General features: G+C 37.0%; 1 protein-coding gene across 1 annotated transcript in view; it reads left to right on the top strand.

The window, feature by feature from the left end:
- Window positions 1–6,642: 6,642 nt before the first annotated feature.
- Window positions 6,643–13,489, top strand: part of LOC107695325 (rho GTPase-activating protein 6) — a 35,464-nt gene continuing 28,617 nt past the window's right edge. The window contains 1 exon segment of the mRNA XM_074187040.1: window positions 6,643–7,173. Within this exon segment, the coding sequence (XP_074043141.1) occupies window positions 7,015–7,173 (159 nt within the window). The 5' untranslated portion in view covers window positions 6,643–7,014.

Here is a 13,489-nt window from a genome sequence, read left to right as displayed (position 1 = left end):
GTCGCAAGGAACCAGTGGATTCTTTTGGAAGCAGGCAGTGTCTGGTCTCACCTGTGAAAAGCAGTAGCACAGACCTCCGAACTCTAGGCCTTGGGACCACTCCTAGGTCAAGCTCACGAAATGAGAACTTTATTGCTCTTCTCCAGAAGAGAAGCAGCAAAGCCAGCAGCGGGACCCGAGTGTCTGCCATGGAGTTGCTGAAGAGCACAAACCCCTTGGCACGACGAGTCACTGAGTTCTCTCAGTCACAGCCAGATGGGAGTGCAATGAGCACACCAAAACCAGCTCCACAGGAAGAGTGATTCCACTTGTAGAGAACCACACGCCGGATATCAGTATGGCTGGTTTTCTGTTTCACCCCACTTCCCATCTAAATGGTTTAATTTACAAAGACCTCATGCAGAAGGAAATTAAGTGAGTTTGAGTTTTTGCTTTCAGACAAGGGGATCACACTCTGATGATGAAAGATTGTTGTGGAGTATAGTCAGTATTAAAGGAAACAGCCCACCACTGATATACAACTCTGGCATAGAAATCCGCTATTCTGGAAATATGAATGCAATGATGAAACTCTTGAATGGAAACTGACATCAAGAAATATTTTCAGACTGTTCACTATTTTAGGAGCCCAGCCTATATTTGTGGCCAAAGCCTGCTCTGTCCATTTCAGTGGTGGACTACAAAGTGTCTTAGTAGGATAATTACGTTTTAATAGACTGCACAAACTCGCACAGAGAGAGGAGTGAATGACATTCCACAAAGGTTGTAAGAACGGTCTGGTACCCCTAAAAATTAAGCACTTTCACCAGTACAGGAACTAGTTTACAAGACAAAAAGCTATATTTGTTATTTTCCATTGTTTTTTGTTTTATTTTTTTTTTAAATATGAAAGGCCATATAAATGTCTTCTTGTGTTTATTTTAATCTGTAAAAAAAAATATGTATACGATATAAATATAAGAAAATGTAACTGCTTGATCAAAGACACAACGGACACAAAGCTGTCCATATCTGTGACTATTCTTAGGAAACTGCCTATTATTTTATAAGCTCACAGCACACAAGGGATTGAAGTGGTCATATTAACCCATCATCATGCAATACACCTGAACTCACATCTAGAGATCGTCCCACACTGCCAGAAATGTAAACAGCAAACAACAAATCAAAATTGTCATAGACAAAACACACCTTTGAAAAGGAAATATGTGGACAATACAACATGAGGGAATAGCACAGAAAGTGAAAGTCCAAGGGGTGGACACTAGACTACAGAAGAGGGTCCAGTAAGTGTTATCAGTGGGTCACTGGTAAGTTTTGGCTGTCGATTGTGTCAAATCTCTCAGGGGTTTCTTTGCAACTCAGGAAACCCATCATGGCTAACGGTCCAAGTGTATATTCTCTTCACAGATATTTCACTCACTCAACAACACACAAATTATCAGACAGGATATTTACTGAGGCCTATGGATGGCAAAAGAAGACCGAATTCATATATCTCTCATTCTTGCCTCCACATTTTTTCCAGAAAAACTAGACAGCACTTATGACCACAATTCCAGATCATCTTGCATGACATTGGATCATTCAAATCCAAGTGCAAATCTTCTCACTTTATGTCCATTTCAGACTATGCATCAGAGATAAATCAGACTTGCCCTTCTGTCAGCACTGGCAGTAAACGCCTGTGAACGTTAGGAAAGGGTGAGGCAGAGCTCAACAGTGTTATGTTTAGATTCAGTTTTTGACCAAAAAGAACATAGTAGAAAATACTTTTTTAATGGTTGCCCTCCATGTAACTGCAAGACCAGATTGTAGATCGACGTTTGAATGCACAAAGACTTTGCAGGCTTTGATCAAATGTGGTAATTCCCTTAAGGACTTGAGTAGGTCATCTGTGTTAAACTGACTGTAATCCTACATTAAGGGAATTTTGGAGACTACTGCAGACAGAATATCTACAGCAGGCAACCACAGAGACTGAGACTTCGGAGACTGCTTCTTCTTACCATTCCATATGAAGCGACCCTTCCTCATGTGACTGTTCTTCTGGCTCCCAATCAGACAGTGGACAGAAACCTGGTGCTATTGAGCCAGAGCGCCCTCAGCAGTCCAGGAAGTGCTTGGCAAAAATCTGTTCTTAGTCTGGAACAAGATCGAGATGGATCTTTTCTTGATGTTCATCTTCTCAGACTAGTTGTTCAAGTATTCCGACAATATGAAAAGCATAACGTGAAAAAAGAGGCAGAATACCACCACATTAAAATAGTGTGTGACACTTGTTTTAAATATTTAGTGAATGAAAAAAGTCTGACAACCAGTGTTTATTTACCTTGTACTCTGGCGTGAAGCCTCTGTGTTTTTAAATGCCTTGGTATTGCACTTCCGTAGAAGTATGCAGTTTCTTTTACTCTTTTAAGGATTTACTATAATATTTATCACTACTCTTGTGTACTCTGTGCTTAACACTATCAATGTCAACAGTATTCTCACAGGTACAAGTAAAATAGAGAGAAGGACAGTGGAAGGAGATGGTATTATATGGGCAAAACAAACTCAAGAAATGTACCTTAGTGGACTGTTAGAAGCCCTGTGCATCAATTATGAAAATTCCAGAGAGGGTATCCATTGGAGAGACATTCTCTATAGTTTCACTGGCTTCACTCAAGCCGTTTTCTCTTTCCTCGCACAGCCGATAGGTATTCATTCTGAATTCCATTTCGGAACACAGAAGAGTCAAATGTGCCAAGTAATGGAGAAAAAAAGGGTGTCCGGAACAAGTTTGTTAACAACCATCTGGTTGCTGTCAAGGGTAACCAACGACTTTAATCACAATTTGACAACTCCCTGCATTACACAAAAGACTAATTTTTGTCGCATTTTTAAATGCAAGATAAGCCTGAGTTTAGTAGTCTAGCACAAAGGTCCTTTGACAGATTGTCAGAATGGAAAAAGCTTTAAAAATTCCATATTGCCCTTGTTCATTAGGAATAAAAGAAAGACAGGGTGGGAAGGCAAGACAATAATAAGAATTATATTTTTGTTATTTTTTCCTTGGAAAGACATATTTTAAAATTTGCATATTATAGACCAAACCCTCCAGCAGAAATGACGGTTGCTGTGAGATCTCTAATCAGCTTAAGTTTGTCTTGCCTATGTGGTAAAAGGTATATCATTAAAATAAATTATTTTTCTTGCATAACAGTCCTTCGCAGTTGTGGTGTTGTTTTTCTACTTCAAACTATAGCCTACCCACCCCCCCCCCCCCCCCCCTCCCCCCATAGACAAGCATAACTCAGCACTTTAAACAATGTATGAAGCACCCAAAAGTGCACAAAATCAGTTACACAATACTGCATTTAATGAACACCATGCGATTTTTCCATCAAACGATTATTAAAATAAAACCCCTTTTCCCAGTTGTACCACTGACAATCTTCTCTCAAAACTTGACAAGATGTGCACAATGTTCATGTACTTTTAAAGCAACTTCAGGACGATGTCTATACATTTATATTATTCAAAATCCAAATCTGATATTCAATTTAAATTTCTTTTCAATTTGTCAAAATTCAAGTTTTTTGTTTATAAGGCCTTCTCCACAGGGATTGAGATTTTTTATCAGATTTCCTTTCCAAACTGAGAACCACACAACTTACTCAAAATTTACATTTATGTATAAAATATTTAGCCAGGAACAAAATAAGTTTGAATAAAACACATCCGACTGTTCACTCTCATAATGTGACTGTTCACTCTCATAATGTGTATAACCTAGAATAACATTTCTAGGTTATACACACACAAAAAAAGAATCTTGGTATATTCTTGGTATGTTCACAATACCAAAAGAGATGAGACAAATCTTCAGTCATCAAAAATAAACCTTTGTAGAAAACACTTTGTAGGATAGCATCGATGTATCATTTCATAAGACACTTTTTTCATTTTATCATAAAGAATTTCTGAGGCAAAATCCACACTCTTTCCCAGTTAATGTTACCTACATGTCTGTTCCAATAAAAGACGGCATTATAAGAAGCTACCTCATGCTGGAGCAGAATACGAACACTCCTGACTTTGTGGCAAGGGATAATTTACCAATAACTGTTTCAAACACATTAAGATGTGGCACAACCTGAGACAACTAGTAACTAGTTATTAAATCCCTTCATAAACATAATCCCATAAGGGATGACTCCAAAAACAATAGCAAATTCCGTTGCTGTGACTGGGATTTTATAGTGTGACAAAAATTCCTCATATTTAAAAGATATTCCTTTGTCATTAAACCACACAAAATATTATAATTCCACATCAAATGTATGTAATCGCTTCCATCATAAGAATTGTGAGCAATATTGCCCCCTTGTGGATTTATTTGTACCCTCCATTTTGGCTGTTTATCAAACTTCTGCAGCGCTCACTTTTAGCAACCACAACCACCGCAGCACTTCTGCAAACAGCTGTTTTCCGTTGTGTACTGGGAAATGTTCTGATCCACGAGGCCATCGTGTGCAATTACAAAAGGTCAAAACTATTTTTATTTTTTTTTTCAAATGTTGAGTAATACTACCGTTCAAAAGTAGGAATTTACTAAGATGTTCTAATGTTTTTTAAAAAAGAAGCTTACCAAGGCTGCATTTATTTGATGAAAAATACAGTAAAAATAGTAATATTGTGAAGTAATATTTATATATACTTGCTTTCTTCCCGTGATAGCAAAGCTGATTTTTCAATAGATCTTACTCCAGTCTTCAGTGTCACTTGATCCTTCAGAAATTATTCTAATACACTGATTTGGTGCTGAAGAAACATTTCTTATCATTATCAATGTTGAAAATGCTATGTAATATTTTTTTTGGAAACAGGCATACCTTTTTAACAGGATTCTTAGAAGATTCTTTGAAATAGAAACCTTATATATTTATTCAATGCTGTATTAGCATTCTGTATCAATATAATGCATACTTTAAAAAAAAAAAACATACTGACCCCAAACTTTTAACCACAATTTTTTTTTTAATTATCACATATATATTTTTTAGATGAACTGCTTGGGATTTTCAGATTTTTTGAGATGATCAAAAATCCACTCCCTTTCCCAGTTAATGTTACCTACATGTCTGTTCCAATAAAAGACGGCATTATAAGAAGCTACCTCATGCTGGAGCAGAATACGAACACTCCTGACTTTGTGGCAAGGGATAATTTACCAATAACTGTTTCAAACACATTAAGATGTGGCACAACCTGAGACAACTAGTAACTAGTTATTAAATCCCTTCATAAACATAATCCCATAAGGGATGACTCCAAAAACAATAGCAAATTCCGTTGCTGTGACTGGGATTTTATAGTGTGACAAAAATTCCTCATATTTAAAAGATATTCCTTTGTCATTAAACCACACAAAATATTATAATTCCACATCAAATGTATGTAATCGCTTCCATCATAAGAATTGTGAGCAATATTGCCCCCTTGTGGATTTATTTGTACCCTCCATTTTGGCTGTTTATCAAACTTCTGCAGCGCTCACTTTTAGCAACCACAACCACCGCAGCACTTCTGCAAACAGCTGTTTTCCGTTGTGTACTGGGAAATGTTCTGATCCACGAGGCCATCGTGTGCAATTACAAAAGGTCAAAACTATTTTTATTTTTTTTTTCAAATGTTGAGTAATACTACCGTTCAAAAGTAGGAATTTACTAAGATGTTCTAATGTTTTTTAAAAAAGAAGCTTACCAAGGCTGCATTTATTTGATGAAAAATACAGTAAAAATAGTAATATTGTGAAGTAATATTTATATATACTTGCTTTCTTCCCGTGATAGCAAAGCTGATTTTTCAATAGATCTTACTCCAGTCTTCAGTGTCACTTGATCCTTCAGAAATTATTCTAATACACTGATTTGGTGCTGAAGAAACATTTCTTATTATTATCAATGTTGAAAATGCTATGTAATATTTTTTTGGAAACAGGCATACCTTTTTAACAGGATTCTTAGAAGATTCTTTGAAATAGAAACCTTATATATTTATTCAATGCTGTATTAGCATTCTGTATCAATATAATGCATACTTTAAAAAAAAAAAACATACTGACCCCAAACTTTTAACCACAATTTTTTTTTTAATTATCACATATATATTTTTTAGATGAACTGCTTGGGATTTTCAGATTTTTTGAGATGATCAAAGCATGTGTGTGTGTGTGTGTGTGTTTGTATTTTGTATTTTATATTGCATATAGCTGGTCTGTACAGAAGACAAAAGTTATTTGTAGGCCATTTATGATATTTATTACATGTCTTCACACAAGACTTTGAGCACGAGTCTTGCAACCTATTTGACAGTAAAGTACGGTAATATGAATTTTTGTAAATGTGATATAAGAAACAGGATAGGGTTAATGAAATGTTGAAGAGATCCGTGTCAAAAAGGATTTCTTGTTTTGTTTGTTTTTTGTGATCAAGTGTGCATAGTGCTGGTTCTAGTATTTTAGTCAGATCAAAAACATCATGGAGCAAAGTTCAGTTATCGTACTACAATTACTACCAAGATAAAAGCTAGTCATACTTGAACCGACTTGAACCTTCAGACCTTTGTTTTATGGCATGCGCAGTTAAGGAGGTGGGAATGGCAGGAAAAGCGAGACCTGATCCCAGCCACCGGCACAGCCCATACTAATGCATTCCCAGTGCTTCCTGGTGCTGCATCACAGTGAAGGCTGTGAGCTTGTCAAACTCTGAGCTGCCAGTGGTACATTTCCTGTTGTTGACAGGCGAGGAGCACAGCAGAGGCTGCACTGAGCTGCGTGTAGGGACTCGCATTTTATCAGCTGGAGTGCACACAGACACACTCAGAGAGCACCCCTTCACAGGAAGAGCTGCTATCCCTTCTCAGATACACAGACGCAGAGGAAGCACTGACACTGAACCTCTTACCAACGGCCCATAAACAGGAGCTGCTCCACAGATGGACTGACTCCCTCCACCAAGAGTTTGACTGATGAAAACAAGTGGGATCTGCTTTTTTCTGTTTTCACCTGATCCGAGTATCTACCCAGGAAGTGTTATGGTTTTGTTCTACATGGGATCGGATAAAACCTCATCTACAGTCATGCAGCCTGAGGATCCTGTTCGCCAGGACATGCAGTTCTACTATGTGGTGAGTAGGGGAATCAGAACTGGTTATAAAAACTGAAACAGAAGCGAAACAAGTAATAGGAAAGAGGAGAAATAATAAGCAATACTTATCCTTTGCCGGTGTCTCTGCCCGGTGGAGTCGCACGGTAGAGTCGATGGTCTTTACACTCTTCGGTCTTCACACGAGGAGGCCGTCATGCGACCGCTGCCGCGGTAAATTAAGCTTTTTCATACCCATCTAACAAAATACTAAATTAATTCAGCTGGACACACTTTCCTTATTTTTTCCACAACAAATGGCCAAGCAAGCGCAGACACTGACAAGATACGCGATACAGAACGAGACCAAACGCGATATCAGCAAGTCTCCACACAGTAAACAAAACAAGCGTTTCCTAGCAACGACAACTGCGCTAAACACTAATGAGACAAGTAAATACACTTACGAGCTGCTTTTAACTTCCGCTGATAAAGACTGCTTCTCTCAAAGACTATTTCTTTACACTGTTTTCTGCTGGCGCTTGAACACACTTTCCTTATTTTTTCCACAACAAATGGCCAAGCAAGCGCAGACACTGACAAGATACGCGATACAGAACGAGACCAAACGCGATATCTTATAGATATATTATATGCAAATGTAAACAGTTTTAACACAGGCTCAAACTGTATGATACCCTGCACATAATGATTTACATTTTAAATGTATTGTAAGAAGTGTAAACTAAAGTTACTCTGTTGCTGTCATATTTATTTATATTTATATTTTACTAACACATGTTCTCAACCATGGTCCCCGTTGTAAGCAACCTACATTAGGGTTGCGCCACTGAAATATTCATTTCTCTCTCTTCATTTTTCTTAAGATATGGCAGTAAATATTAATTATTAAAAGCATCAGGATGAACCAGTATTAATATCACCCGTTTTGAGGTAATCAGTATTGGTAAACATGTTATAAAGTAGGCTGTATACTACTGCACTTTGATCCATGGGTTAATCTCCAGGAGAACTGATATACTAATATCTATCTATCTATCTATCTATATCTATCTATATATATATATATATATATATATATAACTAATATCTACAGTTGGTTGTGCCTACAAGTTTGAACTAAAGTCCCTTAAAAATGTTTCAGTATGTATATAATTGTTTGTAATAAAGTAGCCCGTGTGCACTCCAGTTTGGCTGCTAATGATAATTGTGGTTTGTGATGCAGAGATATCGCAGGTTCAGCTCTGGATGTGGATGCCCCGTGGACTAAAGAGTAGAAAATCCTGACACTGTTGTGCTGGACATTTAACATTTAACAAATTGCTCCACAAGATCTGTTCCTGTAATTCACACGAATGGTTCCTGCTAAATGACATATAATGAAATTTAAGAAGGGTGATCAATTCAGAATGACGGCTTTGTTTCTAAAGGTTGATTTAATAGGTTCTTCACCCATCGGGTCAAGCCAATCTGAACAGTGCAAATTTAATTAAACCCACTGGACGTCACATGAGCCAATGAGCCAATATAGACTACACACTTACTGAAATCTCAGGATTTGCATCAGCTGACCCGATCATTTTGTTGCTCTTGGTGGTAAAAGCTTTAGTAGAAATAGATTAGGAAGTTGCTTTCATGCTTCAAAACAGTGCGCAGTGGAAAAGTACGAAGATTTGATGGATTGGCCAACATCTTGGACAGTGTGAAATATAATGAAGACCATATGCTGTGAGTGTGGGGGAAGGGGTCCCCGTTCTATTTCATCCTGCTGTCAGCTGTTTGCAGATAGCCATCAGCATTTGTTAGTAGAAATAGGACAGGTGCAAAACCAGCATTACTGTAGATTTATGCACCGTATCCCACAGCATTTCTCATGATGTACTTTAGTTGTTCTGTCCAAAAAATTCACGCTATGGCATTGCATTGTAAAGAGCTTTTAGTATCTGTTCATTAGCAAAGGTAAAACATACAAGGGTCTATTCTCAGGGGAGACAAAACAGGGCCACCAGCTTACACATTCTTAAGAGCTTCTGGATAATGATTAGAGTCATTCTCTGGTGCTGCACATTCCTGCAGTGTTAGTCAAGGTAAACAGATCTATCTCTTATGTCAGTACTTGATCAATGAGAGGCTACTCATCATTATGTTTTATAGATGTGTCAAATGTAATTAATGCATATGGCCAAACATAGCCTACTTAAAACCGTGGTAATGCTGGAAAACTTTTTTGCCAACAGACTGTGGGGAAAAAAAGCGTGAAATATGTGCTGGAACATTGGAAAACTCTGCATTGGGGTGTTGGAAGGATTGGGGCAGGCAGATGAGAATTAGATTGTCTCCATGTGTCGTGAACCAAAAAAAGTAGCAAGAAAACCATTTGTTCTCTTATTTTCTGTTTTCCTTGTCATATTATTTTGGGTATGCCTGCTTATCAATTTCATGTCATTGTCATAAGGCTTATGGTAAGCCACAAATAAGAGGATACATATTAACAAAGACACGAGTGTAAGTTATACAAGCAAAGAGAGAATAGACCTTATCTTTTATTTCCTGGTGTCACAGCTTTGCAGTGTAATGTAATGATGCACTGAAACAGAACTGGCAGTTCAGTATATGTTGGTTCAGTAGCAGCTCTGATGGATTCTGTGATTTCGTTCGGTGAAGGATTCATCAGACTGATTCAGACTGGTAACTGAGATGGTTGCCAAATGTCTATTGGTGTTTTTGCACATTTGAAGGGTACCGCAAGATGGGGACGCCACAAAGTTCTAAACACAGTCAGCTTTTTAACGGAAGGTCTATACAATGGTCACTTGAAGGAATTAATTTTAACGTTTATGATCATGAAAATCCGGAGTGGCAGGTCACAATTAATTTTAATGCTTTTAATGCTAATGCTGGCGAGAGAGTTCAAGCTCACTTATAAATGCGAGTGGATTTATTTATTTATTTTGTCATGTATTATGCATTTTACAGTCAAACTATACAGCTCGTGCTGTAGTTTGTTTTTACATTGTAGCCACATAACATGTTGCAGGAAGCACTGCTGTTAGCTGCCTCATACCATGACTTTGCATGAACTCACCAGCAATCTCAAATTTTGCGCACTCAGTAACCCACAGCTTGAAAACAGCGGTTTTGTAGTCAGTATGAAATCAAAATTCATCTTGAATTTTATTGATCCTATTATAAATGATTCATCCATGCATAAGTTTCATGTCGTAATTTCTTTTCACCTTGAAATTTTTTATTAAATTATTATAACTCAACTTCAACTTCTCTTTGGTGATGTATGCCAGGTTTCCAATCTTTTAGTACAACTGACTGCAAGCTCACATTCAGATCTGCCTCAATCCAGCTAACAACTGATGCAAGTCACAAAACGGAAGACCTGTCATTGCACGCTGCCATCTTAACTTTATACTTCAAAGCTTGTCACCAGTTTCCTCAGTGAGCAATCACATGACTCAAAACATTTCCAGTTGAAAGGTTTTTATCGTATGATTGATGAGCATGAAAGACCAAAGGATGTCTGAGAACTTCCGTTTCCTCCCCTCTTCCTGGTATATTTCATGGTCAAGCCCATTGAAAGGTATGCCCACTAAGTGATGTGAGGTCTACTAAAGGTCACCAATGGCCTTAACAATGATTTTAATTGGAAATAATACTACTTTATTATCTGGGGGATTTGCGGGAAGGCCATTCTGTGGAATGTGAGTGTTCAAAAGTATTGCCTTCATTAGAGAATTAGAGCTTAAATCTTCTCTATGATTTGGAATTTGAAGAGAGTGGTCTAAGACGTTTGAGTTGCATCACACACAAGTCAAACGTTGCCAGAAAGACTATAAACCTTGTATGCTCTTGAGAGTTTACAGTCATTTGGTTGCATGTATTTGAAGTTTCTGACCTAAAAGACAAAGAGGGTTTTCTTTTCGCAAGCGTTTTTATAGACCGTTATGTGCATAATTTTAAACCTCAAAGCAAATTCAATCTTCTTTTTTAAAGTTCAGATACAGCATCTTCAGACGATGTGTCACCATCTCATGTCACAAGCCTCTGCAAGCTAAAAGGGAATCATTTTATGTGTTTTATTGAAAAAACTTGATGGGAGTAATTTGGATAGCTAGGATTGAATTTACTTGACCAGCAGAGACAAGCAATAACGAAAGTGTGTGGGGCCAGGGTTCAAGAGATGAATTCATGCATAAATAGAGTGCAGTCAACCAACATATATCTAACAATCAGTATTACATCGCTGGAAGCTTATAGGGATGACTATGTGTAAATTGCCATAGTTGATCGATTGACTGATCAATAACAAGCAGAGTGTGTCGATCCAGACTATATAGTGATTGCAGCCTTTAGCAATATTGTTATGATGTCTGTCCCAAATGCAATGCCTATATGGCAAGACTGATTGCTATTTCTGCCTGTTTGGAAGGACTGGTCATCCACATGACATGAATAAATCTGTTACATGATGAACAGATATATTTGGTTCCATTTGCTTGTTGTTTAGTAGATGCTTTTTATGTTAACTGAGTAAGGTAAAATGGGGCTAAATGATAGATCAAATTAGCTCAAATGTAATTTTTGTTGTTGCATGTGATGACCTCGAGGTAAAATTTACACATCACAGTGACAAACAGGTGTTTAGGAAAAGGTTATGGTGCTTTCTTTTATTTACTGATTGGGGAGAAAACACTAGCACCGCCATACTCAGGGGTTATTATTTATTGTGGATGTCAGTCAGTGGAAGTTTCTTCAGCATAATGGAGCAGAACAGTAGAGAGCTGTGACGATGGGTGGAGAATGTCCTGTTTAGAGAAGCATGGCATCTTTTGCAAATGTTTTTGTAAATGGCATTTCCTCTCCATGACCTCTAGGGATATTTTGAAGAGCGGATTGATGTTATAAGGCAGAGAAAAGATAAGAGGATTGAAAGGATAAAAGGAAAAGGAAATAAGACAATTTATGACTATGCAATCTGTCCTCCTGGAAGATGAGATGAGACCACACTGGCCCACACACACCTTGAATTTTTGATTTATTGTATGACGTGATTGATAGAAGCCAATTTAATCTTTTCTTTTGGACTGCTGCACTATTCAAATTTGAATATGTGTCACTTTGTGTTACAAACTATGAATCAAAGTTGTCTAAAGAAAGACATTACCATTCAAAAAAGTCAGTAAGATTTTTTTGTATGTTTCTGAAAGAAATCTTTTTTTGGTCACCGTGGCTGCATTATTTGACCTAAAATACAGTAAAGTCAGTAATATTGTGAAATATAAGTACTGTTACAAATAACGGTTTTCTATTTTATTGTGTTTTAAAATATAATTTATTTCTGTGATGGCAAAGCTGAATTTTCAGTAGCCATTACTCCAGTCTTTAGTGTCCTGGAGAAATCATTATCAGTGTTGAAAACAGTTTAGTTTTTTTTTGCTGCTTTAATTTTGTTCTATTGATTCTTTGATCAATAGAAAGACAGCATTTATTTGAAATAGAAGTCTTTAGTAACATCACAAATTTCTTAACTGTCACTTTTAATTAATTGAATGCATCCTTGAAAATTGAGCACATACTAAAAATGGATTCTTCCATTTTAATGCAAATTAAACATGGCAGAAGATCTGTTTTCTCAAGCTTTTAGATATTATAGATGTATAACATTGTGCTAGATTGTTTTTGATTGACTGTGAAGTGCAGTAAGCTATAATGTCTGCTCAGATGACTCGACATAATAGAGCTCAGTTAGATGTTAGTGTGGATATATTTATTATGGATTGTTCAGCTGTTCTATATTTATATGTACAGTAGCATCATTGTTGATTATGGTCGGGTTGAATCAGGCAGTGCCATTAATAAAGAGTATTACATCAACCCATAATATCGTTGAGTTACGTGGAACCTGAGCATTAGATATTCACTGTTCTCTCTATTTTCTCTCTTTCTGTCTCCACTATCTGCTGATACGCAACTTCTCATTGCAAGAGAAAATAAACACTGTACCAGCAGCAATCAGAGCACTTAAACATGGATCATTTCCCCTGTCTGTGACTGTACTGCAACGTGAACACTAGTCATCGTTACCTTTTCCCTCTCAGCATGTCTAGACAGAGCTTTGACTCTGCAGAGGACACGATCCGTACTGAGAAAAGTATGAGGGTAACAAGTAGAACAGGTGAATGTCAGGACTCATATGATTCCTGATTAAGAAAAAAGTCAGGTTTTATTGTGCTGCAGATGTAAAGGTGTATTTTAAATATATATATATATATATATATATATATATATATATATATTAATAACATGCAATTTGTTTTATTAAAATA

Source organism: Sinocyclocheilus anshuiensis, unplaced genomic scaffold, assembly GCF_001515605.1.
Source record: "Sinocyclocheilus anshuiensis isolate Anshui unplaced genomic scaffold, SAMN03320099.WGS_v1.1 scaffold282, whole genome shotgun sequence".
Classification (NCBI taxonomy): Eukaryota; Metazoa; Chordata; class Actinopteri; order Cypriniformes; family Cyprinidae; genus Sinocyclocheilus; species Sinocyclocheilus anshuiensis.
Note: the sequence above shows the minus strand (reverse complement) of the source record. Positions and strands in the feature narration are given on the sequence as shown.